This window comes from Cicer arietinum, chromosome 4 (assembly GCF_000331145.2).
Source record: "Cicer arietinum cultivar CDC Frontier isolate Library 1 chromosome 4, Cicar.CDCFrontier_v2.0, whole genome shotgun sequence".
NCBI classification, from domain to species: Eukaryota; Viridiplantae; Streptophyta; class Magnoliopsida; order Fabales; family Fabaceae; genus Cicer; species Cicer arietinum.
Window position 1 is genome coordinate 62,819,263 of NC_021163.2, and position 26,483 is coordinate 62,845,745.

Consider the following 26,483-nt stretch of genomic DNA (forward strand, 5'->3'; position numbering starts at 1 on the left):
TCAGTCAACTATGGAGTCTGAAATGAAAGTACTAGCTACTACTAGTGAAAAAGCGAGTTAATTGAGATGTTTGCCAATTGAAATCCCTTTATGGAAAAAATCGATGACATGTGTGTTGATCCTTTGCGATAGTACCGCGGCTATTGCGAAGATTGAGAATCGTTATTACAACGATAAAAGACGATAAATTCTTCGTAAGCACAATGTTGTTAGAGAGTTACTTTCTAAAGAAGTTGTTATAGTGGATCATGTACACACTGATGAGAATTTAACATATCCTTTGACGAAAGGATTAGCTAGAGAGAAAGTCATAAATACATCTAAAAGGATGAGACTATTGTCTATAGATCAACAAGTCACTTATGATGGTAACCTAACCTAAAAGACTGGAGATCCCAAGAATTAGGTTCAATGGGTAATAACAAGTCATAGTGATAAGAGATGAACACACTATATTATATATGAGAGAAGTTGTTGTCCCTTCGTTTTTTTTTAGCGGTTGTTATGCCGTAGTTATGAGTGGTCATAGTACCATATTGCGATCGACTTTAATCGTCATATTGAGAGTGACTTTAACTGTTATATTGAGTGTGTAATTATTGAACTCTGATACAATGAATTTGAATTGTTTTATCTTGGGGACTTCGTGGTTGATAGTCTGCCTTGCACAATTTAGGCAGTGCCGCGAAACGTCTTAAAGAAAACGACCTAGTCCGCGACTCAATCCAATAATATTTTCGGTGGCGTAAATTGTAAATTTTAAATAGTTTTCTGAAACTAAAAAATATCATAATGTCATTTTGAAACCAAAAAAAAAAATTATATTTAAACTCATGTATTAGTAACCACAAGAATTTAACTCAAGGTGTTAATGCTTCCGGCAACTATTGATATTCAATGAAAACGAATTAGGAATAGGTCCGAAATGGAGACAAGTTTTGCCTCCCTACATCGAATAATTTTTTTATTAATCGGAGAAAATTTACAATTGCTTTTGTTTTTTTGTTGAGGTCAAATTTTGATCTCTATCCTCACCTTTGACGGGAAGTTGGATTTCTCTATCTCGACCAACACTCTTTTATATACATAAAATATTTTATTTAAATGTAATATTTATTATAAAGATCATGCTAACAAGTGTTATGCAAATTATTGTTAAGAAACTAAAAAATAAGAGAAAATAAAAATATTGTATAGAAAATATCAAAATTTAAAATTTCAACGAATTGAATCCACCACTTTTAAAATTGAATTTCTATTTTCATTTAAGATTGAATTTCTATTTTCAGTGTTTTAACAAGTATCTATGCCATTAGAACATTTGTTAGCATTTTCTTTATTTATAATTAACATAATAAGATAATAATTATTATACAATAATAAATAATAAAATATTAAAACTATATTTCTATAGAGAAAAGATTAAAACTTATAATATATGAAACATATTAAATAAAATAAATAAATATATTTGTGTGTGTCTCTATAGCCACCTCACACCTCAGTTCCCTAATTTTGATTTTGGGAAAAACTCGCGCACATGGCTAAAGTGAGTTTATTCGTCTAAATTAGAACAAGTTCGAGTGAGTATATAAATATTGGTTATGTTGTCATGTGTAACTAGATATAGGATTAGAGGATAACTAGGAGATCAGGGCCTACGTGTGACTGTACAATGTATATAGGAATTTCTGTGGGCTTCATTTGTCTTTATTAAAAGTCGAAAGTTATATCCTATACCTCAAATTTTATCTATACACCCACAATATTTTAAAAATAACAATTTTTTTAATTTTTTTTACTATTTCACTAACTATCAAATAATTCAAGTTTTTCGGTATATGAAAGATTTTTGGAATTATCAGAAAACTTTTTATAAGATTTTTTGGTACAAAAGGTTAAACGAAAAATTTTAAAAAAAAATTTTATAGTACAGAAGATTAAAAATGTGGCTACCAAAAAACTTTAAAAAAAATTCTAGTACACAAGATTAAAGTTTTCCGAAGGTTAAAAAAATTGTGTTTACTAAACTCATGTACTAGAAAACTAGTTAAAAAAATTTCCGGTATACAATAATAAAGGAAAAATAAATTTAAAAAATTTCCTAAAAACTTGCGGTTTCAAGTTTTCTGGTAACTATCGGAAAAAAATAAAAAAATAAAAAGTATTCCAATACTCAGTTGTATTCAGGAAATGTTGAATTTTTTTTTCCCGATAGTTTCAGAAAACTTTAAATAAGTTCTCTGGTACCGAAAATCTTGAAAATAAGTTTTTAGATGTAATTTATGTACCGGAAAACTTGGAAAAAGTTTCCCAAAATGTAACTTATGTATAAGAAAATTTGAAAAATATTTTATGAAAAGATAAATAAATTAGTACTCATTTTTTATAGCGAAAAAGTGAAATGATAAAAAAGTAAAAAATAATAAATTTTAAAATTTATACGAGAGCATAATTGTCAATTTATTGCTTTTGCAGGGTAGAAGTTAAATTTGAAATGTACATCATCTAATTTCCTTAAAAGTTGTGAAACAGACATTTGAAAAAATGAGCCTATGGCCCACTTTAGGCCATATAATTTTAAGGTTTTTTTTTTGGAAAGTTTTACCCTATACCCCATTTCTATGTCCTATACTCTCATACATTTTTTCTTTTGAGAGTTTCTATTAGGGGACTTTTTAGCCATGACACATTTTGTCCCTTTCAACATATGGGTCGGGACTTTGCTTATCTAGAGAAAATTTTATCATATATTCTCACATTTATACTTCAAGTCTACATTTTATATAAATTATCAATTTTATTTCATTTAAAAAAAATCATATTTCACTAAATTCAACTTAAATTCTAAAAGATTATTAAATTTTTTCCAAAACATAAACGTGTTTTAGAAAATTCGAATTTTATGTATTTAAAAATTTTTAACAAATTTTCATGAACATAAATATATTTTAAAAAATTCAAAATTTGTTATTAAATTTTGTGTTCAAGTTTTCTGAAACATAAAACAGTTTTTCAGAATACAGTTATGTTTATGAAAATTAGAAATTTATTCTAAAAGATTTTTTTAAAATTTTCTTGAATACAAACGTGCTTTTATAAAATTGGAAAACAAAATTCAGAACGTAAATGTTTTCAAAAAATTTAAATTTTATATTTCTAAAAACTTTTTGAAATTTTTTAAATACATTTTTGTTTTAGAAAATTTTAAAAAGAAATTCAAAAAAACAAATCCTACCACAAAACATAAAATGACAATCACTCTCATACCCCTAATGTCTGTTGTCCTTAATTCTTAAATCATATGTTCTATGTTGGTTAAAGTGATCTGAGATAGAAATCGATCAACAATGATCTCTTTGCCTGGTAGAACGTGGAAAGTGAAGCACGTTTTGTTTTTCTTAGGCGAATTCCTTGCGGCATGAGCATTTATTTAGAAGAAATTGCTCTGTGGATAAATAAATGAATAAAGATCAAAATATAATTATTTTTAAATTATAATTCAATTAATAAAATATTAATATTATTAAGTTAAATATTATATCTCGAATTTAAATGTGTGATCTTACAATTGTATGGAAATTTTTTGTGATATTTATTATTTCATTTACGGACAAAAAAAATAAAGTATAATTCTCTTAGGTTCGATTATTCTAAAGAGATTTACCACTTTATAAATATATATAAATAGAAGAGAAAAATAATATTTTTATTAAATTAATCTCATTAAATATTGATGTACTCAATATAACGTGTAAATGTAAAATTGAAAATATTGACTTGAGAGTGATGTAAATACTATTAGTTAAAGTGTACAATTAGAAAAAATATTTTTTTTGTCTTCCAATAAATATCACTTTAACAAAAAAAATTATTTCAAAATAAATGTCATTTTTATTTTTCAATATAATATTATTTTTTATTTCTAAATTGTATCGTCTAATTAATATTATATGCATTATTCCAAAACACTATATCTCACTTTACATTTATTATAATGAAAAACACATCAATAATTAACAAAGAGTAATTTGTAAAATTACTATTCTAAGAACTTTGATCTCCCATCTTTAGTTCTTTAAATATTTTACTTTTATTCCATCTGTTAGAAAACCAAGATACAGTTAATGACATTTTTCCTTTTGTACCTTTAAAAATTCAAAAATATGTATTAAATAAATTTAGTTTTTATTTAACGAATTAATGGTAAAAAAAAAAACTAAACTTACATAAATTTATTATATCTTAATATGTGTCCAAGATTATAAGAATTGAAGTTCAAATAGGGAGAGAATACTAGTATAATCTTATTTTATTTATTTATAATTTATGTGAAATGAGAAAAAATAATAATTGTGAGACATAGGAAATATTTAATATTGTATTAAAAATTAAAATAATTATTTTCTTGATATACTTTTTAGAAAAGTCACTCATTATGACATGGAAGAAGAATATTTTTTATAGCAAAAAAATAAACTATGAATTCAACCACTTATTTATAAATACTATTCACAAATAGTTCACAAAAGCATTATTTCATAGAAAGAAGTTATACTCCCTCCTTTACACAATAAATATTATTTTAGTAAAAAAATCATTTTAAAATGAATGAAACTTTATCTATTTTATTTTCAATGATACCCTTTAATTATTTATACTTATTATGTATTAGTAGGTTACTTCCAAAAATATTAATATCAGAAGATGTTAGACTATGTGAATTTGGTACAAAATAAAGTGATATTAGTATTATATTTATCATGTATTAGTACGTTACTTCCAAAATATTATGTATTATATTTAACACACCCGTTCTTTTATACATTAATATGTATGTAATGGACATTAGGGAGTATTAAATAATATCATGTCGACATTTTAATATGACGCACATGTGACGAAACCACAAAGTAGTCCAATAGCTATAGTTATATATAAAACCATAATAAAGTTAATTGCATTAAACCATGTGTATATCACTTATTTGGACTACACTATCCACCCAACACCCAATCATTTTTCATATATTATTATTATGATATGCATATAAAAATGAGCAAATTAAAAGTTGGTCTAATTAACAAACATCACTTCTTTCTCCCTACAAATTCTTTCACTCTTACCTCTAAATCAAAACAAACAACCAAAAAACATGAGTTGTAACATTCCTTCAAAATTGTTGCTGACAACATTGTTCATGTTCTTTGTATTCAAAACAGAATCATTAGTATTTTCAGACCAAAGACTTGCAAAAGTATATCCAGTGATTCAAAAATTCAAGTCTTTGATTACTTCAGATCCATTAGGTGTAACAAAATCATGGGTTGGTTCAAATATATGCAACTACAAAGGTTTCTATTGTGATAATCCACCAGATAACAACTCTGCTATTGCTTTAGCTTCAATTGATTTCAATGGTTTTCAACTTTCAGCTTCAACACTTGATGGTTTCATTGATAAACTTCCTGATATTGCTCTTTTTCATGCAAATTCTAACAATTTTGTTGGATCAATCACACCCCTAATAAGAAATTTACCTTATCTTTATGAGCTTGATTTAAGCAACAATAAATTATCAGGTCCTTTTCCAAATTCTGTTCTTGGTATGAACAGTTTAACATTCTTGGATTTAAGGTTCAATTTTTTCTCTGGTGGAGTACCACCACAAATTTTCACAGAAAATCTTGAAGTACTTTTTATTAACAACAATTTATTGACACAAAATTTGCCTGATAATTTTGACACAACAAAAAGTGGTAATCATATTTTTTTACTAACTTTGGCTAATAACAAATTTTCTGGTCCAATACCAAGAAATCTTCCTAAGGCTTTGTCAACTTTAGCTGAGGTTGTTTTGTTAAACAATGATTTAACAGGTTGTTTACCTTATGAAATTGGTTACCTTGAAGAAGCTATTGTTTTTGATGTTGGAAATAATCAACTTACTGGTCCTTTACCTTTGTCTCTTAGTTGTCTTGAGAAAGTTGAGGTTGTTAATTTGGCTGGTAACATGTTTTATGGGATGGTGCCAGATGTTTTGTGTGAAGGGTTGGAGAATTTGGTTAATTTTTCTTTGTATGATAACTATTTTACTCATGTGGGACCCTTTTGTAGGATGTTGATTGAAAGAGGTATTCTTGATGTTGGAAAGAATTGTATTCTTGATCTTCCTTTTCAGAGATCAGTGATTGAATGTGCTGATTTCTTTTCAAGACCAAAGATGTGTCCTTTCATGTGGTTTCATAGTTTTTTTCCTTGTAATGTTCCTTTAAAAAAATCACATGTTTCTTCCATTCCTTAGATGAAATGTATGTATCTTTTTCCTTCACATTTCATTTGGTTTGCAATTCTTTATGTTCTTTTTTTTCTTATCATGTATAATATGTATAATAATTGTGTTCAACAGTCAGTTTCTAATTGTTTATTTGCAAATGACATGTTATGTTACTTCAAAGTCATATATCATGAGCATTTCATCATAAATTATTTTCCTAATCAGGTGTTTTGGGAATGTATGCTATGTTATGTAATAGATAAATTTGGCATGCTTATGATAATTTTTTTTTAGTATATACTAGATATTTAAGTGGAAGTAAAATTGCGAAAAATATTTTGTTTAGTTGTGTTAATCTCAAATGAGAGATAAATTATTTCTAAATATTTTAATATTGATATTTTGTTGTTGTTGATATCTATGTTCGAGATTTCTGATTTTGTTCAAATATGTTATCTCATTCAAGTGTTTCAAGACAGTAACAAAATGGTTGTTTATGATTAAATGTACATCTATATGAAAAAATATATGTAATAATAAAAAAATTGAAATTAAATAAGTGTAAATTTTGATCCAAGTAGACCTAGGTGTATTGACTAGAGTAAAGAGTCAATAAAACTGAGACATCAAGTGATCTAGGAGAGTAAGAGGCAATGAGAATGCATGTATTTTTTGGAAGAGTAAATCTTAGCCTATTTATAAGCACAATTGTGTGCTTCTTTTGGGTGGGAATACCTTTAATTTGAACTTTGAATGAATTTAAAAATTGAGCCTTAAAGTTCAAATTAAACATTGTCCTGGTCCGAAGCAAATTTATGAATTTTGTTTTAAGTTGTAAGTTTGATTCATCGGTTAAGGAATACTTAATAAATTTAAAGTATTTTTCATTAGGCATGGGATGATGTTTAAATAATTAATAGTCAAATGATATCTATTAATGACTATCGGACATATTGTCTTAGAATTTAATTTTGAACTACTTCAACTCTACAAAATCATTTTGTAAAGTAATATAGTCATCACTTGTAAATGTATTTTTAGTTCATATTTGATTTAATGTTAAAATTTTTAACACACTTCATTGATGTGTAAGACTTTGACAGCACTAACTTAATAACAAATAATTTAACTAATTTTAGATATACTATAATATCATTTTAAAATTTAGGTAGAAAATCGAGTGACTAATGTTAAGCAAATATGGAACGGGGTTCAACTTATAACACCCCTAATTGACCTAAGTATGATATTACATATAAATTGCTATTACTATACAATTTTGCAAATTAACATTAATATATACTCCAAGTTTGCGAAGAAAAGGTGATTGGACAATGGACAACCTAGAGGAGGATAATCTAAAAATTGCCGAGAAAAGGGGCTTTTCAAAGATGCATGGTCCCAAACTTTGTGGTATTTGTAGTGATAAGCATGTCCCCAAAGTCACTTTATATCTTCTATTAGTTGCCACACTATACAAAATAGTACTATAAAATATCATATTGGTAAAATTTTAAATAGAACAACGCTACACAAGTGAATAAATAGTTTATTACATAAAAGTACTAGCTATATCCAAGTTTTAATCTCAAATAAATATATTAATTTTATATTTGAAATAATTGATTCATGGTATTTGAGTCTTTATACTATTTTTTAACATTTGTTTATTTTATAATTTTTTTTTAAAATTTAATTAGTATAATGTTGATTTAGTGACTATGCTTTTCAAGAAAATTTGTTTAAGATTGACGTGAAGTTTTATATATTATTAAGATTAGTATGAAAAATTTACTAGTGTAAGATTCACGTGGAATTTTGTAACAAATTAATAAAAACAAAATATTATCTCTTAATTAATGAAGGATTAATCAAATAAAATTAATTAAAATCATAATATTTTTGTCGTTAAGTCTTAACTCAAGTATTCATATTATTAGATTGAACGTTATGATAAAATTTATAATTTCTAAGATAAAAGTTTACTATATTTTTAAGAGGAGAATTTATTTAAGATTGACATAAAAATTTAAAACCAAGTCAATTATTATAAAGTCAAAAAAAACTTTATGTAACTAAATTGAACAATATTTTCTTTAGAATAAAACTATAATTACGAGGACTTAAATTCCGGTGAAAACAATTAAATTTAATCAGAGAAAATTTTAGATTTAACGATCTACATAATTACTCTACCATGAAGTTGATGTAGGGTCGGGTAAAAGTGTAATTCAATACCACAAACACATCGAACAAGTAATTTTCTTTTCCTTTTCTAGAAAATGTAACTTGTATGGTAAAAGGAAATAAAAATTAGTAAAACAACAATGTTATTCGAGTATGATTTATAAATAAATTAATATTACAACATCTATTGATATACTGCATATGATTTGTAAATATCCTGGACAATGGCACTGATTGATCCGACAGTGAGACAGTTTTTCTGTTCATTTGACAAATTAACTCAACTACTCCCATAATTTGTAAGAGATTATTGATAGCAATTGGTTAATTATTGAGGGTATGTACTGCATCGGTGCATCCATGGCCATGCGTTCCCTTGATCAAAAATATTATAAATAAAGACGCATGTATAATTAATTGATTTATATTAAATACATATTTTGTTATTTAATTTTATATTTAGACTCGGAGAAGTAATTCATTAACTTTGTAACTTCGGCGTGATATTTGGGTTTTTTATTTTTATTTTTAATAATTCATTTTTTTTTAATTATCAATCTACTCCATTTTTTAAATTATATATTAATATATATATTTTTTTCATCCCTTACAAGTCGCTTTTACAAATGGCGACTTCATTAAGGAAGTCCGCATTTACAAAGACAACTTCTGCAAATTCTTTTTTCAAATTAAAAAAAATATATTAGGTATATAATTTATAAAAATATATAAACACAAATTTTAAATTACATAGATTAACTAGATTTGTCTGTAACATTTGAACAATATTTTTTAATATAACCAGTTAATCGACATAGTCCGCATTTTTTTTGTACTTTTTCAATTTTTTTAACACACACACACACACATATATATATATATATATATATATATATATAATTAATATAATTCATTCATAAAAAAACATCACAAATTTTACAAAAATCACGATAAAATTAATGTCGAAGGTTGCCTCCAATACCACATTGCCGATATTTTTTCACAGGTAGGGAATAATACAGTTGGGGTTCAGCGTGTTTGACAACACTTTATAGAGAACTGTGTCGTGCATGTTATGTTGATCGTTGGATGTTCACATTTACTTCAAACTTATACATGATACTATATGTCATTTCTTGCACTAATAAGTATTCTTGAACCTCATTTTTCGTTTACAAAAAAGTAAATATCAAAAAAGGTAAATATTATATTTATAAAACTATTAATTAATTCACTAACGTTAAAATTTATTTTTGTAGATATACCTACGAAAAATTACCCACAGATCTCAGTTCATGGGTAAATTATTTAATATCTATAGAAAAATCATGAGTAAATTTGTTATTGAATAAATTAATTTTTGTTGATTGGATTCCACAGTTAATCCGTAGGTAAAATTAAAAAAAAATACGTAGGTAAAGTTTTAAAAAATACAACACAACTTATTAAATGAAGAAAATAATATTAAGTTGTTTACGAATTGTCCGTAGGTAAAGTGAAAGTAAAATTTTATTAACTATTTTCTTTTTTTTTTTACAAAAAAGAACTTATTATAACAAAAAAAGAATTTATTAGTCAGACCATTTCCTCTCTCTCTCAAAACAGACTTCGCAAAACACTAACTCTCTCGCAAAACTCACTCTCAAAACAGCTCGCGCACAACCTATATTACCGCCGCCGGTCAGATCTCTTTGGTCGTCGATCAGAGCTCTCTGGCCGCCACTTTAAAGTCTCATTCACAAGCTATCTCTTTCTCTCTATAGTTGTGTTGTTCGCCCTATCTCTCTCTCTCTCTTGTCCGTTCTCTCTCTATTTCACTCTCGTTCATTGCCGTTATCTCGTTTGCTCTCTAATTTGTTCTATTTTCATGACTATTTGTTGTGTAAATGAATGTTTATTAATTTATTTGCAAATCCTAACTCGTTTGCTCTATCTTATGCTTCAATTTGTTCATGCTTTAATTTATTTATGTCTTAATTTAATATTTCTCATCACTATTCTTCCTCTAGTGAGTCTAGTTTGACTATGCCATGTTCTAATTTAGGGGTTACTGGAGGAGGAGAAGATGATTTATGCGGAGTCATTCAACATATCTTCGAGTTAGAGTATTACAAATTGTGTCACAAGGTAGCCTTGTTTTATTGTCAATGGTTTGATCCTCGAAACAGAGGAACCAAAGTTCATCCATAGTATGATATTGTAGATGTCAAGATGAATCAGAAATATGATATCTATGACCCCTTCATAATTGCACAAAAAGCTAGACAAGTGTATTATGTACCCTATCCTGAAATGCGAATTGATAAGTGTCACTAGCCTGCAGTCATCAAAACAAAGCCTATGGGTCGTGTAGAGGTGGACGGCGTCGATGTGGACATGCCATATCAAGATGAAGATATGGCACATGTTGAACAATTAACTCAAATTGAAGAAATTGTTGGCTTGCATGATGAAACACATAACGATGAAGAAGTCAATGTAACGTTTGTTCCAAATATTCCAATTGATAATGATAGTGATATGAATGATGAAGATGGAGATGATTCTTCAATCTACGTTTGAATTTTTAGTAAGTATAAATAACAATTGATTATTTGAATAAATATTCATATTCTACCTTTTTATATATTAGTTTTAAATTCAGGTTATTTAATATTGTAGAGTTGATAATCTTGAATACATCTTGAATTGTGTTTACTATTGTGTGTGCTAATTGTTTTTATTCATCTTATTTTTTATAGATGACTCCAAAAGAAAAGATTAGTCTCAAGCTTCGTTTGAAAAAAAATCGCATAATTTTACCGTATAAGGTAACTCAAGCAGTTCAGCAAGTACAAGCAACAATTGATCAATTGCCACTAGATGCCAATGACACTACACCAACCTCACAATATGTGCGACATTCCACCCAGTAACATTTTAAGCCTCCTACCCAACAAGTTGCAGTGCTTCCACCCCCACCTAGTAAGGTGCATCAATATGAACCAATTATAGTGATGATGCCCACACCAGGTTTTGTCCCAGAAGACAACATTTTCTCGACTGTTGATCATTCTCCATGACAATCATTAACATATGTTGTCTCACAACATACTTCAATTTCTGCTAATCCACCACCTTCAATACCTGTTGCTATTGGTAATAAGAATCAAGGCTCACGTTGCTTAAATTCTAGTCACGGGGTTGCGCCTGATGGGAGAACAATGATATGGTCGAATGATCGAGGGTATGTAACTAGTTCCGATTAACTTTTCATTACATCATGAGGTTTAGGGTTTGTTTCAAATTATTTTTTTAAAATTTTATGTTGTTTGAAAATTCTTTGCAGGTGGTTACCGTGTAGGGTGGCATCGAGGGCACTCACCTCAGTCATTACATCATAATATGTTGATCTGTATCCTAGCTGGGGAGCAATCCCATAATTAACTTTGGAACGCTGGTTCGATAAATTCGGTGTAAGATTATGTTATATATCTTGTTAATGAGTTCAACTATTGTGTGGATACTAATTAATACATTATAACTTATTTGTAATGTAATGTTGTGGGTGAAAGTTGCTTGGTTGCCCGAGCACAATTTTTAGATTAATAATATCTTCAATACAAAAGGATCAATGTGTCTTTCTAATATGTTGATGCAAGTGAGAAAGAAGCGCAAGTGTCCAACTTGGATGGGCAAAACTGTTTGGAATGATCTTGAGAAGATATGGATTGATCCATCATATAAAGAGACATCAAATCGAGCTAAGAAAAATCACGCTTCTTCTAAAGGAGGAGTTGTCCATACTAGTGGATCTATATTCATTGTTGAACATATTATTCAGATGGTACGTTTTATATGTCAAAGTCTTCATTGTATAACCATTTAATGTGTTAGCTAAAGGACATGCCTACTATTTGCTATTTTTATTGTTTTAGTTTGTTGTTGTTTTATTGTGATGTTGTTTCAAAATGCATAGAGCTATTTTGCTGAAATGTTTTGTTGTTTTTCCTTTGCTGGTGAAATGTGGCTCTCATCGTATTCACAGTTATGTTGTTTTTTATTTTTTGTAAGGCTGAAGAGTTAAGTAGAGACCCTACATTAGATGAGGTCTTTTTAAAAACTCACACTAAGAAGAAGGACAACTCTTGGGTTGATGAAAGAGAAAAAAAAAACATATGTAAAAAGTATCAAATCATTCATTATTTCATTTGTATTTCTTGTAAAAGTAATTTGATTGTGTTACATTATTTTTTATTTGAGCAGGAAACATTTCAAGGTAAGTTGCATCAGGCCTCCCAAGGTGGGAAAACATTTAGTAGTTGTAGCCAAATGGTTAATGCAGAAGCTCGCTCATACATATGGGTCCAATATGTTGAGGGAAAGAATAAATGGCATATTTATGGTGCTGGAGATAGATCCTCGCTTTATAGACCAGGTGTCGCAAGTCTAGTTGTAGATTCTCGTCCATCTAGAGGTTGCACCAATGTCTTGTCTCAGCAATTTAACGAGATAGTTGCACAGATAGCAGCATTTGAGGAGTGAACAAAAGCGGCAGAACACGAGGCACGAGAAGCGCGAGAGGAGCTAAGGAAAGCAGAGCAACGTCGACAAGATGAGGTTCAACAATAACAACAACACACTACAGAGCTCCAGATGCAGCTAGCAACATTGACAAAAAGTGTTACTTCTATACAGGTTGAGTCCTCCCGTCGTCGTCGTCCAGATTATGACGATGATGAGTCTAACGATGATGACGACGAGTAGTAATACTAATTTCAGTGTTGCTTTATTTAGTAGTTATGACTACATATTTTTCTTACAATAGTTTCATTATGTGTATTTTTAAACTTACGGTATTGGTAATGTGCGTATTTTGAGAATTATGGTACTGTAATGCTTATTTTGAGACTTGTGGTAGTTACAACAGTGTATACTTAGAAAACACTATTTATACAAAACTTCACTTTGTTTTGACAATAATGTTTTAATATGCTTACAATTTATTTCAAAAATACATTAAAAAATATACATGAAACAATAGAATACAAAATAAAATTAATATATTTTTTCATTACCTACAAAAATTCAATGAGTAAATGATAGTTTACCCACAGATATGTCATGGATAAAATTTTAAATATCAAATAGAAATCAGTAGAATTTTTACAGATTGTCCGGGAGTAATGTTACTTGTGACTTATCCGCTGGAAGTATCTGCGTTTTTACCCACAGACAATCTATGAGTAACTTTATCCACAAAGAATCAGTAAGTCATGTTATCCACGGACATTCCTTAAGTAAGAATATCCCACTGCTTTTTCTGTGGGTAAATATTTTCCTACGAGCGAAATAGCTACGAACTCGTGTCATTGAGTAATCTGTGAGTAATTTTACGTTACCTACGAGCTTTTCGTGGGTAAAGATAAAATTTGTCGTAGATAACAATAATTTTTTTTAGTGTATGTTTAATATTAATATTTTAGACAATCAATTAAGTATTATACTTTTTACTTTTTTTATACTCATTATCTTAATTAAGAAAAAAATAGTAACTAAAATATTTAATTTTTATGTCATTTTATATTTATTAATTAACTAATAATTAATTTTATTAAATATTTTAATCAACTAAATTATTTATTATCGCTCAACTATACTATTTTATCATTTATTAGCTATTCTTACAACTTTATACCAAATAAAGATGTGCCAGTCTAATCTCTCTAGAAAAAGTATTGTATAAATAAATCATTGGATAATAGTACATAAATGACCGTGAATCTTTATATGCAATAAGTGTGGATTGTTGACACTACTAAGGATAAAATAAGAATATATAACACACGTCTAATCATATGTGTTTATACATGTGTTTTAAAAATGTTATTTTAGTATATTTTTTACACAAATACAGAAACACTTTATGGGTCTTATATTTGTTTTGTTCACTTTTCTTTTTGAAATATAAATATTAATTTATGTCATTAATAATTGTGAGTATTTTATTAACTGTTAAAATAAAAGTAATTAATCATTTATTTAATATATATAATTATAGAATTACTTAAATATATAAATATCTCATTAATAATAACTATTGAACTGCAAATTATTAATCATTTGTATTTTATAATTATGTTAAATAAGTAGTTAATAACTTATAATTTTAATATTTAAATATTCTTCATTTTTTATCCTACAAATGCTACAACTTGATCCATTTCTAACTTTATAATCTATTGAAATCTTCGCGTTAGATTTTCTAATAAAAAAAACCAATTTGAAAACATGTCACCTTACCTTTATAGTGATGAGATGTTAATATATTTTCCTAAATCACATATTGGCTATGGTAAGATCAAAAGCTGACGAAAATTTCAGGATAAATTTATCCTCCCACCTCCCTAAAGTCACACCCCTCATGCAAACCCTCATAATCTCTTGATACACTCCCTACATGTCCATTTAGATCCCCTTCTAGAAAAATATTCTCTCATGGTGATATTTATTGAATTAATCTTTCTAAATTTTTCCAAAATTGTGGTGTACAAGTACTAATCACATTAAAGCTCTCTTGTTCTAATACAAATTTTAGGGATATGAAATGATCTTCTACTATTTATCAACAATAATGTCTAACTACTCATTTTCCAATTATACTTTTTAAGTATACCAAAGCTTAAAGTCTAAATTGTCTATTTCTCTTGCCTTTTGATCCTCCCACTTAGTTTCTTGTAGGCACATAAAATTGACGATCCTCATAATCATAATGCCTACTATTTCCATAGATTTTCTTGTAAGTGTTCCTATATTCTATGTTCGAAAACGAATCTCCTTTTCTTGAACTAACTTCTTTATCCAAACCAATTCATACAAATACGAAAATCTCTTATTTATTTTTCACTATATCCAAGCAGCAATGCAGTGACCCCTGCTTATTTGACACTATACTTGAGTTATGCAACACGTTGCTTCTAGACAACAATCAAGCATTGATTCTATTATATATTTGATCCATATATCATAAAGATTCATCTAAGTTTTATGCTCTCTATCGACAAACTAACACTATTTTCTACGTTTATCCGAACTTGGAACTGACTTTGTATGTCAAAACTAACATAGACGTAATTTAAGAAATAAATAAATAATATATTTTTTTAAAAAAATTTAAATGAATTGAAATAAATAAATAATATTTTAATAAAAACTAAATTTAAAACTGATCAAAGAACAAAATACTATATACTTTAACATAAAATAAAATTAGTCTCCGTCATGAATTATTTTCACTGGACTGACCACTCTTATTGTTTTTGGTCAACAAATAATTCACTCTTAATTTAAAAATGATAGTGCTACACTTTTGGAATTTTCAAATGAAATAAAAGGCTTTGAAGGACTCTCTAAAGCCAATTGATAAATCGACTAAGTGGCCTTATCTGATTGCCGCCGTCCATGTTGGTGGGGATGCCAGTGATTTTGCCGCACCACAGTGATAGTGTTTGGTAAGCATTCAAATTTTTTAAAATATATTTTCCATGTCTTAAATATAAAAAAAAGAATTAGTCCAAAAAATTGAAATTTTTTTATTTGAGGCTTGAGATTTTCCAGTCTGGCCATCAATTATAGAATTTTTTTTCAACAATGAAAATTGTTGAGTTACTCATAAATAAAATGAAAATTAATCAGAGAGGCTCGTAAATGTAAACAAGATGAATGATGAATTATTTGTCTCTATCTTACTTAAATTAAATTTTTTTTTTTTAGTCTATTTAATACAACGTCAATTATGAGTAAATTTGATTCTATATAATTCTTATATAATATTGTTGAACTTAACTTTTTTGAATGCTATTGTCAATTATTATTTTTTCAATACTGATTTAATTTACAACTTATATAAATAAAAATAAAGTTAGATATTAATTTATTTTTATATTTAGTCTATTATAAAATTAATGCTAACTTCGACACTAAGGTTGGATATTAATTTCCTAAACTCTTATATGATTAAGTATTCACGCCCTAATTTTTTATTGTGTATCGATTGATTATATTTTTAATAATTATAACTTTTAAGTAAGTAAATATTTAATAAGATATAAAGTTAACTGAGATGAAAGTTATAAAATAAAATAAAAAATAAGTTGTAAATTCAAAAGGAAAAATTGTGAATTTGATCATCATCATCAACATTAATCGATCTAGATGTGAACAACAATATAATCTTACCAATTATTAACTTAAAAAAAAGTAAATATTCATTGACATTCACATTTACCTATCTAAACTATCAATGAATTTTTTCGTATCATCTATCTAAAATATAATAATATTTTAAAAGTATTGTATATAATAATTATTAAAAAATACAATAGAAAAAATTAATTAAATTTTGTAAATAGTATTATTTTTTTCTTGTAAAGTGACAAGTAGGAGAGAGTAGAAGTGAAATGGAAATGATGGTAAGTGGGCCCAGTATTGGGCCTAACCCACCAGAGTACTAGGCCCAGCCCTAACCTAACTGAGATGGAACAACATGACGTCATATCCTTGGTAACGTGGTAAGCAGCAGAGAGCAGGAGAATGTGGTAGAACCATATGATATGTTTTTATGATTCAACTCTTCATTATTTCTTCTTCCTTATTGGATCTTTCATATTCCTTCTCGTGATTACAACAACTAAACCAAACACTCAAATCTCAATGTTATTTGAAATTAAATACAAGAAGCGATAAATTAATAGATAGGGAAACAAATATCTGAAAAAATGGACGGTGAGATGATGGATACGGAGGAGGCGTCAAGCTCCGGCCAAAACGACGCCGTTCGCGATTTACTCACATTGGCTCGACAACTCATCAATCAGGGGAAACCTTCTCAAGCCCTTCAAGCGGTAATCTTTTTTCTTCTTTTCAATTCTTTATTTATTTATTTTTTTATTATAATTCATTTTATCAAGATTCGTATTAATAACTCGTTTATAACTTGTCAAATATATTTAATTTAGGAAAAAATTTAGGGACTATTTAAGATTCACATTTGCAATTTGCTGTATAGTGGTAGTTTGGTGCAAAATTTTACACTATGCAGGAAATTCACGGGGTTTCCTATGTAAAAAGTAACTATTTTTATTTGTTAGTTTGTTTATTTGTTATTACTTATTACATCAAATATTTACTGGGATGTATCTATTTACTTGTGTTAAATTTTCTTGAAAACTTTTCTTTAGGGTGAAATGAACTATTGCTGGTAGCTTTACTTAACTAATCAGATGAACATTGAAGTGTGTGGTTGGATTATAGCTTATTTTTGTTTTCAAAACAGCTAATAAAAATCTTACTGATACAAACTTTTGGGGCCAAAAGGGAGATATATTTTCTTTGAAATTAGCTGAGGAAAATGGGAGATTATCATGCAACTTCTCAAACCTTAGCTTATGTTGTTTTATGAAAGTTTTTAAGTTATCAAATTTTCTGGTGTTTGGAGGATTTTTTTTAATAGGCAAATATTAGCCTTTAGTATATATGTTAGGGGAGGGAAAAATTTTAGTAGCAGGATTTGTCACAGTTTTATCTTTGATTCTGATGTCTTCAGAACCTGCATGGTAAAAATGATGCTTGAATCATCTATTCACGCACTCCACAGTCTGTTGTTATGTGCGAAATTGATATAACTAGTTCAGATTAAGGGTGCAAAGACTAAATTTATATTGAATGTACTCAAAGTGTATAAATCCTCTGTATTTTAAAGAGATCTAGATCTTCCTAGTCCCAATTTAAATTCTCACCGCATGACTGCTCTCCTTCCCAATCCGTCTCTTCATATTTATAGGTGACCCAACCTATTTATTTCTTCTAACTATCTCAGCCTGTCTAAGTCTCAAACTAATACACCTATCAGAAACATAATACATGTTTGAATAAAGTGCAGTAAACTAAGATGGTGTTTGGTTTGTTATGTGATTTCATTGTTAGCTGATGTGTTACACTAGTAATTCTGAAACTTTGATTTTATAATTTTATAAGGAAAATAGTGAAAATGGCTAAATCTTGATTTTACCACTTGCTCGTACAATCATAGAAATCAAGGAACAAAATATAAATAGCATGGTATTTTAATAATAATAAGTCAACTTATATCAAATGAAACTGTGGACAGAAAACAAACCAAGCACTTCTTAAGCCTGCAAATCTTTCTGGTGGCTGATATTTGCTTTTAATTGGAACAGGTGGTTGTAGCAATGAAGAATAAAGGTGGGGATGAAGCTGTATTTCAGACCTTGCATCGTGCCCGCGAGCTGTATAGAAGTAAACTGCAACAGAATGCTGCAGTTGATCAGCTGGCATCTTTGTTTGCCGAGTGTGCCATTGCTGAAGTTCAGCCTGTAATGAATGAACCATCTGCAACTAACAACATTATTGGCAACCCATCAGCTACCTTAGATGCACAAGGGACATCCATACTGGCAGAAAGTGGCAGGATGCAAGTAGTATTAGATGCAGTTGCTGATGGAAGCAGCTTCATCTGTTTGAAATGTGGAGGCCTTGTCAGTAATCATCGCAAAGAAGAGCACTATGCATACTGGTGTTGTTAATCTCAATGCTTCAATATAAGGTTGCATATCTGCTATGGGGATGCTTTTGTATTTCCATGCATCCACAAGGTGAAGTGATTACTGCCTTACTATACCTTGGTCCTTTGAAAATTGATACTGTGGTCATAGTGGAGTTAATTATCAAACTTGGTCAGTCTCCTTTGAAGACTCCAATGCTGTAAACCATAGTGATTTAGTTACACCAATGCAGAGAAGTCTAACTAAAGGCGGTGTATCATGTCCATGTTGATTGACTCTAATGTTAAGATTGGAGGCAACTGTACCTTTAGTGTATTTTAAGTTGATATATGTTTTAATAAGTAATTACAAAATTATATACTTTACTTGCAATGGGTTTTTTTGCTTGAGAATTTGCGGAAATGGTGAAACTAGTGAAAGTTTTGTTTTCTCCTTTCCTTTTTCAGAATAAGTTTAGTTATTATTATTTTTTTGACGTCAAGTTTAGTTATTCATTAAGTAATGAGTAATATGAGATAGTTTGCCAAAAAGTTAGATACAAGAATTCGGATTTAAATCCTCCAAGCATTCATTTTAATTTATAGGAAAAATTATTTGTTGAAAAATTTATAATAATAAGATTTATAATTATTTTGGCAGTATTTAATGACAAGAGTAAATGATCATCTGTCTCTAAACTACTATCGGTCTGTCATACTTTCTGGGTTTTCCTTATGTTCATTCTTCAGCAAAGCATGCTCTTGTATCGATATAGCTGTTTTATATACTTACAGACAAAGCAAAGGGAAAATCTCCAAGAGGGTCCAGTAAAGGAGAAAACGTTTGTTTGCATATATGAACTTCCATTACGTGGTCTATATATTCCTTGTGCACACAGAAGGGTTTTTACTCGCTCAAACTTGAGAACTTTTCACACCCCAAATCATTTTGGATATTAATATCCAAAAAAGCACAGGTTTTATGTCATCTTGATATATAATAAATATACCTACATACAAGAACACAATTTTTGTTCCCAGCCTGAATATGTAATACCTAGTAGTTCAACATAGATTACTGATTACTTTTAAATTGAAGGTTCAAGATTCATTGGGTGAGAGGGCTCAGATGCAAGGAAAAAAAAAAGAACTGATTAATAAGAGCAAATAGTGTTTATCAACATCCTTTTACAACAAAATCCGTTTGGTAGACTACAACATTTTTCAAGCCACTAACTAATGTTCATTTACACACAAGGTCACAAGCTAGGAGGAGAAAAAGACAGAAGAGTTTCCTTCTGTTATTATGTGACATGAATGTTACAATATTTCTATCAACAAAAATCAACGATTGAATCAAACCAAGTAAGACTACAGAAACTTAACAGCAAAAAATATAGACCCTCAACACATTTCCAAGACTTGACAACAGAATATTTCCTTTTTTTTCCCCTTCTAGTGTTGGTATGGACAGACAACTTTCCAAGATAATTTGTCCGGAATTATGTCTAGGAATGCCTCCAAGCTCAATTATTTGATAACTGGAGGCAACATTTCAACACACCTCACAAGATGCTCCATATGCTGTTACTACGGAAACATTTCCAATATTTTGGCAGTATTAACCAAGATTGATAGGGGTGTATATTGTTAGCAACCATTTGTATCATCACACTGCAGCAAGAAACAAGGAACGTCAGAATATTATATTTTTTTTTAGGAAATAGAATGTTAGATCAGTGCATCTTTATTCACCAATAAAGAAACTAAGAATGTGTTTGGATAGTTATAAACTTGTAACTCAGTTATACATAGAAATAGATGACAAATAAATAAAATTAAAGGATTGATACAATTTGTAATGGTTTTGGAAGAATATAATTTGAAATCTTTTATGGCCCAAGGCCTGGCTTGAAGTTGTTTCAATAAATAAATAAAAGGTTATTACCTGCACCTAGTTTTTTTGTTCTTTCTAATGCCTTGTGTAGGACTGTTCTTGTAGGTAAAATAGTGAAAACTGAACCACCGCTAATAGCTGATCAGCTATCACAATAACGATCAAATTCACAAAATTTGAGGCAAAGCCTGTGAACGTGGTCTTGCTCTTATGACCGTCTCATCACTGTGTCGAATCCGTTCAGAAAGTCTCCACGGCTTCTGCCACTTCCACTTGAATTGCATTAGCCACTGATGATGGCTCCTTTTCCACCTCCACAGCTTGCCAGATGCGTGTCCAGCAATTGCTAGTTTTTTCATGGACAGTTGTGCAATGGGTACCATCTGCAATGATAGCAGATCTCATTTTTAGACCGATGAAAGAACATACCAATTACTATAAGTGATGAATAAATTACCCTTCTACTTTGATCTATAAATGCTGCTGATTCCCTCACTTGGCCATTAGTAATGCCTGGTGTATATTTAAGCTGTTTCTGTGCTGGCACAGACTCAGGAGATAAAGGTTCCTTGATGTCTTCAGCACAGTGTTTCAATGAATTCGGAGAGTTTCCCTGTTGAAATCAAGTGAATTTTAATTAAATACTGACAATGCAAGCAATATTTTAATGACATTTACAATGACTCACAAAGGTATAAGATATGTATTAGTTACAAGTTTAGATTAAATTACACTCCCTTCCTTTAAGAAACGGGTTATATCACACTATCGTACCCTCTTTTTAAAATATTACTAAATTCGGTTCAATCAGTTTTATTGTGAATGAATCTTATGCAGACAAGATCTTACTGAAGCTGGCTTGGCCAATGGGGTTGCAACATCTTGCTCTCTTACTTTCAGTTCCTTCTCAACTTCCTTTCTCTTGATCTCACTTTGCCTTAATAGACCTACAAGTTCTCTGATTTGATCCTTCATTTCTCTTATCTCCATGTCCCTCTCCCACAGCTGACACCTGTAGTTAACGTCTCATACATCAAATTTAGCAGTATATAAAAGCATGCATTACATACCACTTACTAAAATACAAATGGGAGTGTTACAGTAATTTAACATGATTAATACTCATACGTTCCATTCATTTAAAGTGATCAGGAAAATAAATCACATTTCCTCAAAAGCTAAATATTCTGGCCTTCAGTAGAAAGAGGGGAAAAAATCATAGAAAGGAATATTTGGAAGTATTTTTTCCTTCTAGTTTATTCACATTTATCTTGTCCAGAGAAAAAAAAGACCAAGAGAAAAAATTGAAAATATTTGGGGTTAAACAAAGCACCTAGTGTCTGCAAGAGAATTGAACATATATTGAAGCAAATTTTTGGCTTCTCCCATTGAGCGCAACTGGTTCCAGTGTCCACGGTTAGCGAAGGCTCGTTCTCGTTCTTCTGCCTCAGATAGTTGAGAAGCCATTGCCACAAGTGAATTAGACGATATGCTTAGCATGTTCTCCAGAGAAGCTATTCTGGCCATTCTTGCATTTAGTGACATAGAGAATGCTCTGAGTGTTCAAAGCAGCAGAAAGAGAGAGATGTTATCCTTTTATGTTGCGCGTATTATTATATGAAAGAGCCAATTTTTAAAAAGTGGAGAGGTAAGCATTAGCAACAATTTTGTATATATAATGCAGACCTAGCAAATCCGTTCTTCCCTCTTGGAGGACTGAGACCACTGGCAGCAAATTCATTTACTTGTTTCAGCATGGCTAATTCCTCTGCAAGAGCAGCCCGCCTGAAGATTGTGCCACGTAATTAAAGATTGTAATACACTTAAATCATAAGAAACACAAATTAGGAATATCTGCTGCATACACTTGGCTCTGCTTCTCATACTCAAAACGAACTTCATGCTCTTTTACCATGACTTCTAGCTCATGATCAAGCCACCGTTGCAAGGACTTCTCATTGCTCTAAAGAATAAACTCAATAAGTCACTTACTTAAAAGATATTATGAGTAATCACGAAAAGAACAGAGGAAGGGGAGTTTGTTACCTGTTTATTTATTCCACTCCCATTCATTGTAACTAGAAGATGAAATCGTGAAATACAATTAGAATATTAAAAAACGGGAGATTTCATGCACTGAAATCCTCATGATATTTTCACTAAAAGATGGTTTCCAGTACTTAAAGCATTAGCTTAAATAACTTAAAAGTATTTTTATCCACTAAATACCTGACGTGTCTCGGCTGGAAGATTTACGAGCTTCTAACAATTCCTTTAACTTCTTGGTGGCCATTGCAGCTTCCTCAGTTTTTCTCTGAAGGACCTGAAGAAATATTCGGTTATGTTAAAAATTTACTATGACAAGTATAAGTTGTCACCACTAAATTAAAACATAACATTGATGTTAGGTGTTTCTCAAAACCTTCCATTATTTTTCTAAAGAATTATCCATGTTGTTTTCAAAAAACAGAAAACAGATGTATAAACAACATCTCATTTTGATTTGGCTTTAAGAAAAAAATTTATTTGATAATATTTGACATATTACATCATCAATCAATTTTTTAACAGAAAACAGACGTATTGACAACATGTCATTTTGAATTACCCAAAATCTCCTTAGTCATATAAACCAAAAAAACTTATGTTCAACGCTTATATTAACAAACTATACTCTTTTTATTAGAGAAGTTACAATTGCTGAAAATTGGGAATACTTGCATTCCTGACATGAGTACATGTTAAATGGAAATATAAGAAATAGGACTTATAGTAACTCAAATTTGCCAATGATTTAAGAAAAGTCCAAGAGCTTATGACTTATATGATATATTTTGCGAAATATGTAAGACAAAATTATTAGGTAGAATAAGGTTTCCATCCAAGAACTTTACAATACTCACCATTTTCTGGCGCTGATTTAGAGCTTGCAGCTTATGCCTTTCAAACTCATTTCTTCTTCCTTCTTTCCGTAACTGTTTAGCAAACATATAATTAATACAAGGTCCAAGAGCATATATGCAGGGAAGTCAAGTTAATATCGTGTGGAAGTGTTCAATCAGTTACGATCAATTATAACACTGGTTAGCTTCTAATTTTTACCTCTTGAAATTGAGTTATTTGAAAGCTTCGGAGAACTACATTATTTACATAAATAAATATTGAACTGATAATGAAGCAATTGTTTCATTTTGGGAAGAAAATTAACTGAAGAATTTTCATTACCTTAAAATAAAGCTCAGGAGCATCCTAATAAAATAAAAAAATAAACAAAAAAGACGAGGCTTGACATACTTGCAGCAGCTCTTTCTCTCTAGTGGCCTTCCACTGCCGAAACTGTTCTGCCTCTTGTTTTATCCTTTGTTGCAATTGAACCTGGGACCAGTATTCAGTTTAGAATGGAGAACGAGTATATTGAGTGATGTTAGCTATGAATATAAAAAGTACAATAATCAACCTTTTGAGCTTTTATAGAGTGTATTTCATCTTGCAGGCGCTTTGCTGCTTCATCACTTTTTTGCTTTTGCTTTAGAAGCTGAACCTGGCTCTCCTGTTTCTTCTTCAGATCCAGAATCTAGCATTCATATATTTTGAAAAGCTTTAATAATGAAGAATTGTTCTGATTCAAATCAAGTAAAAGGAAGAACAAACTGAAATGGAAAACACTATTTCACCTGGGCTTCAAGTGCTTTTAATTTTTGAGCATGTATATCCTCTGATTTCTGTGTCTGTCCATCAGAACCAGCAGCAAGATTTTCAACTTCAGCCAAAAGACGATCCCGATCTTGCTGCATCACAAACGAGGTATATATATGAATATGAATTTTTTGTAGGAGCAGAATAACTTGGCCGAATTTCTATTCAACCTGGACAGTTCTCTTCTCATCCTCAAGTTCCATTATCTTCCTTCCAAAGTGCTGCTTGAGTGTTTCAGCATCCGATACTCCAAAAAGCTTCATCTCAGACTGTAAGGACATCAATCCCAAAACATGTTAATAAAATGAGAAAAGAAAACCACTTGATGTTGTTTTCATGATTACTTTTTGATTTTGGTGTTTTGTTATTGATTATATCCCCTAAGATGAATAATACAATTATATTTTGATCAGCTATATAGTCAGTCATGCGCTTACAGTACATTAGTCAGACACAAGCAGAATACAATCATTTTGTAAGCTAAAGCAGAGAAGACTATTAACCATTACAAACAAACATAAATGTCTCACAGTAAGGTTAATCAAGTTATAGAACATACGATATCCGTGGTTTGTTGATTTTAATGGATATTGGTTGATGCATAATATGCCATGAATGTGTTCAATTATGCATATGCATTAAAATAACCTCTTTCTGCTCCAAGCGTTTATTCAATTCATGTAATTCTCTATCCATACTATTTTGCAGAAGTGTATGCTCCCACTCTTTTGCTACTTCTTCAATTTCCCTTGAATCCCCTGCTAAAATTGGTAATTATAACCATGAATCATAGAAATTTGAAGAATCATACTTGAATAAATTTAAGAAGTGGCAGATAAAGTGTAGAGGAAGTACTGGTAGAAGTAATTTGCACCTTTAGAATTGGCATTAATAACAGATAATTAAATCCAGGTCAAAGAAGAGTCGTACCCGTTGATTCGCTCATTGGATAATCAGAGGTTGTGATAGGTAAGCCCCTTTTAAGCCCATCAGTCTTTACATTGCACATGCTACCATCCTGAAAAATGAAGGTTTGAAACATAAATGTACAGCCTTGCAGTCCATATCCTGAACTCACTTTCATTCATGTTAATTATGATAATAAAGGAAATCACTCCGTGTAGTGGAACTATTAAGATATAGAGTAAAGGGAAATTAGAGTAGTTAAAAGTTATTATAGAAGTTAGTTGGTTAGTTGAGGTTGTTAAAGGATTGTTTGTATAAATAGGAGAACATAAGGATAGAGATAATTAATTAAATATTGTAAAGTTTGTGAATAGAGTAGTAACGCTATTGTGAAGGGGGAACCCTTTTAGGAGAGATTTCTCTATGTTTCCTGAATAACACTGTTATTTCTTTTCAATCTAATTTTCGAGTTCCGAACAAGAGCCCAAATACCAAAATAAGATGAAAGCATGTATCTAGGCACTGAAAATTTAAAAAGATATTAGTTCACCCAAAGAAGATAATCAACAGAAGAACCAGAGGCATACATAAGCATCCTTTTCACCAACAGAGAATCTACTACGATGTTCATGAAGCTCACGGCAAAGATCCTCATTAGCTGCTTCAAGCCAAGAAATTCTTTCCTTGAGGACCTACATAACCAGTCATAAAATGGTTATATATATTACTCGTACAAATATAACTATATCAATATATGCAATTCATATGAATCAAATTGTTTTATAAGTTCTGTAAATAGAGGCCCAGCTATATGCAAGGTTAGGATGCTATTTTTTAAAATCACGAAATGAGCATTGACTGATTTTCAACTGTGCATCATAATCATGTCCGTTCAATGTAATCACTTACTTATTATAGGAAAATATTTAAAGTAATGAAGACTTCCAAAACATAAACAAAGCACCTGAACTTCCTCGGAA

General features: G+C 29.8%; 3 protein-coding genes across 5 annotated transcripts in view; 2 read left to right on the forward strand and 1 right to left on the reverse strand.

Moving 5' to 3' along the window:
* The first annotated feature begins 5,055 nt into the window (after positions 1–5,055).
* Positions 5,056–6,420, forward strand: LOC101498945 (uncharacterized protein At4g06744). The gene has a single exon (XM_004498976.4). It carries the CDS (start codon positions 5,156–5,158, stop codon positions 6,302–6,304), a length of 1,149 nt encoding a protein of 382 aa, XP_004499033.1. The 5' UTR covers positions 5,056–5,155; the 3' UTR covers positions 6,305–6,420.
* A 10,562-nt stretch (positions 6,421–16,982) lies between these two features.
* On the forward strand, positions 16,983–19,459 carry LOC101499271 (uncharacterized). The gene is made up of 2 exons (XM_004498977.4): positions 16,983–17,346; positions 18,682–19,459. The coding sequence occupies exons 1-2, from the start codon at positions 17,221–17,223 to the stop codon at positions 19,045–19,047; spliced, it is 492 nt and encodes a 163-aa protein (XP_004499034.1). The 5' UTR covers positions 16,983–17,220; the 3' UTR covers positions 19,048–19,459.
* Positions 19,460–20,134: 675 nt separating this feature from the next.
* The window catches only part of LOC101499589 (kinesin-like protein KIN-4A), an 11,270-nt gene continuing 4,921 nt past the window's right edge, over positions 20,135–26,483 (reverse strand). Inside the window, exons 10-27 of one of the 3 annotated variants that reach the window (XM_073367154.1) lie at positions 26,468–26,480; positions 26,091–26,195; positions 25,528–25,615; positions 25,246–25,358; positions 24,768–24,866; positions 24,576–24,689; positions 24,359–24,475; positions 24,196–24,276; positions 23,805–23,876; positions 23,131–23,224; positions 22,948–22,979; positions 22,767–22,864; positions 22,588–22,686; positions 22,235–22,456; positions 21,751–21,913; positions 21,359–21,514; positions 20,959–21,284; positions 20,135–20,678 (exon numbers count right to left, since the gene is read on the reverse strand). In XM_073367154.1, the coding sequence (XP_073223255.1) occupies positions 21,069–21,284; positions 21,359–21,514; positions 21,751–21,913; positions 22,235–22,456; positions 22,588–22,686; positions 22,767–22,864; positions 22,948–22,979; positions 23,131–23,224; positions 23,805–23,876; positions 24,196–24,276; positions 24,359–24,475; positions 24,576–24,689; positions 24,768–24,866; positions 25,246–25,358; positions 25,528–25,615; positions 26,091–26,195; positions 26,468–26,480 (1,882 nt within the window). In that variant the 3' untranslated portion in view covers positions 20,135–20,678; positions 20,959–21,068. Of the gene's footprint in view, positions 20,679–20,952; positions 21,285–21,358; positions 21,515–21,750; positions 21,914–22,234; positions 22,457–22,587; positions 22,687–22,766; positions 22,865–22,947; positions 22,980–23,130; positions 23,225–23,804; positions 23,877–24,195; positions 24,277–24,358; positions 24,476–24,575; positions 24,690–24,767; positions 24,867–25,245; positions 25,359–25,527; positions 25,616–26,090; positions 26,196–26,467; positions 26,481–26,483 lie in introns of all 3 variants that reach the window. The other 2 variants (XM_073367153.1, XM_073367155.1) reach the window with 2 other exon arrangements.

Excerpts from the sequence above, each read along its gene's own strand:
- LOC101498945 (XM_004498976.4), top strand. The coding sequence starts at position 5,156 with ATGAGTTGTAACATTCCTTCAAAATTGTTGCTGACAACATTGTTCATG.
- LOC101499271 (XM_004498977.4), top strand. The coding sequence starts at position 17,221 with ATGGACGGTGAGATGATGGATACGGAGGAGGCGTCAAGCTCCGGCCAA. Across the intron at positions 17,347-18,681 it reads CTTCTCAAGCCCTTCAAGCG|GTGGTTGTAGCAATGAAGAA; the intron begins GTAATCTTTTTT and ends TAATTGGAACAG.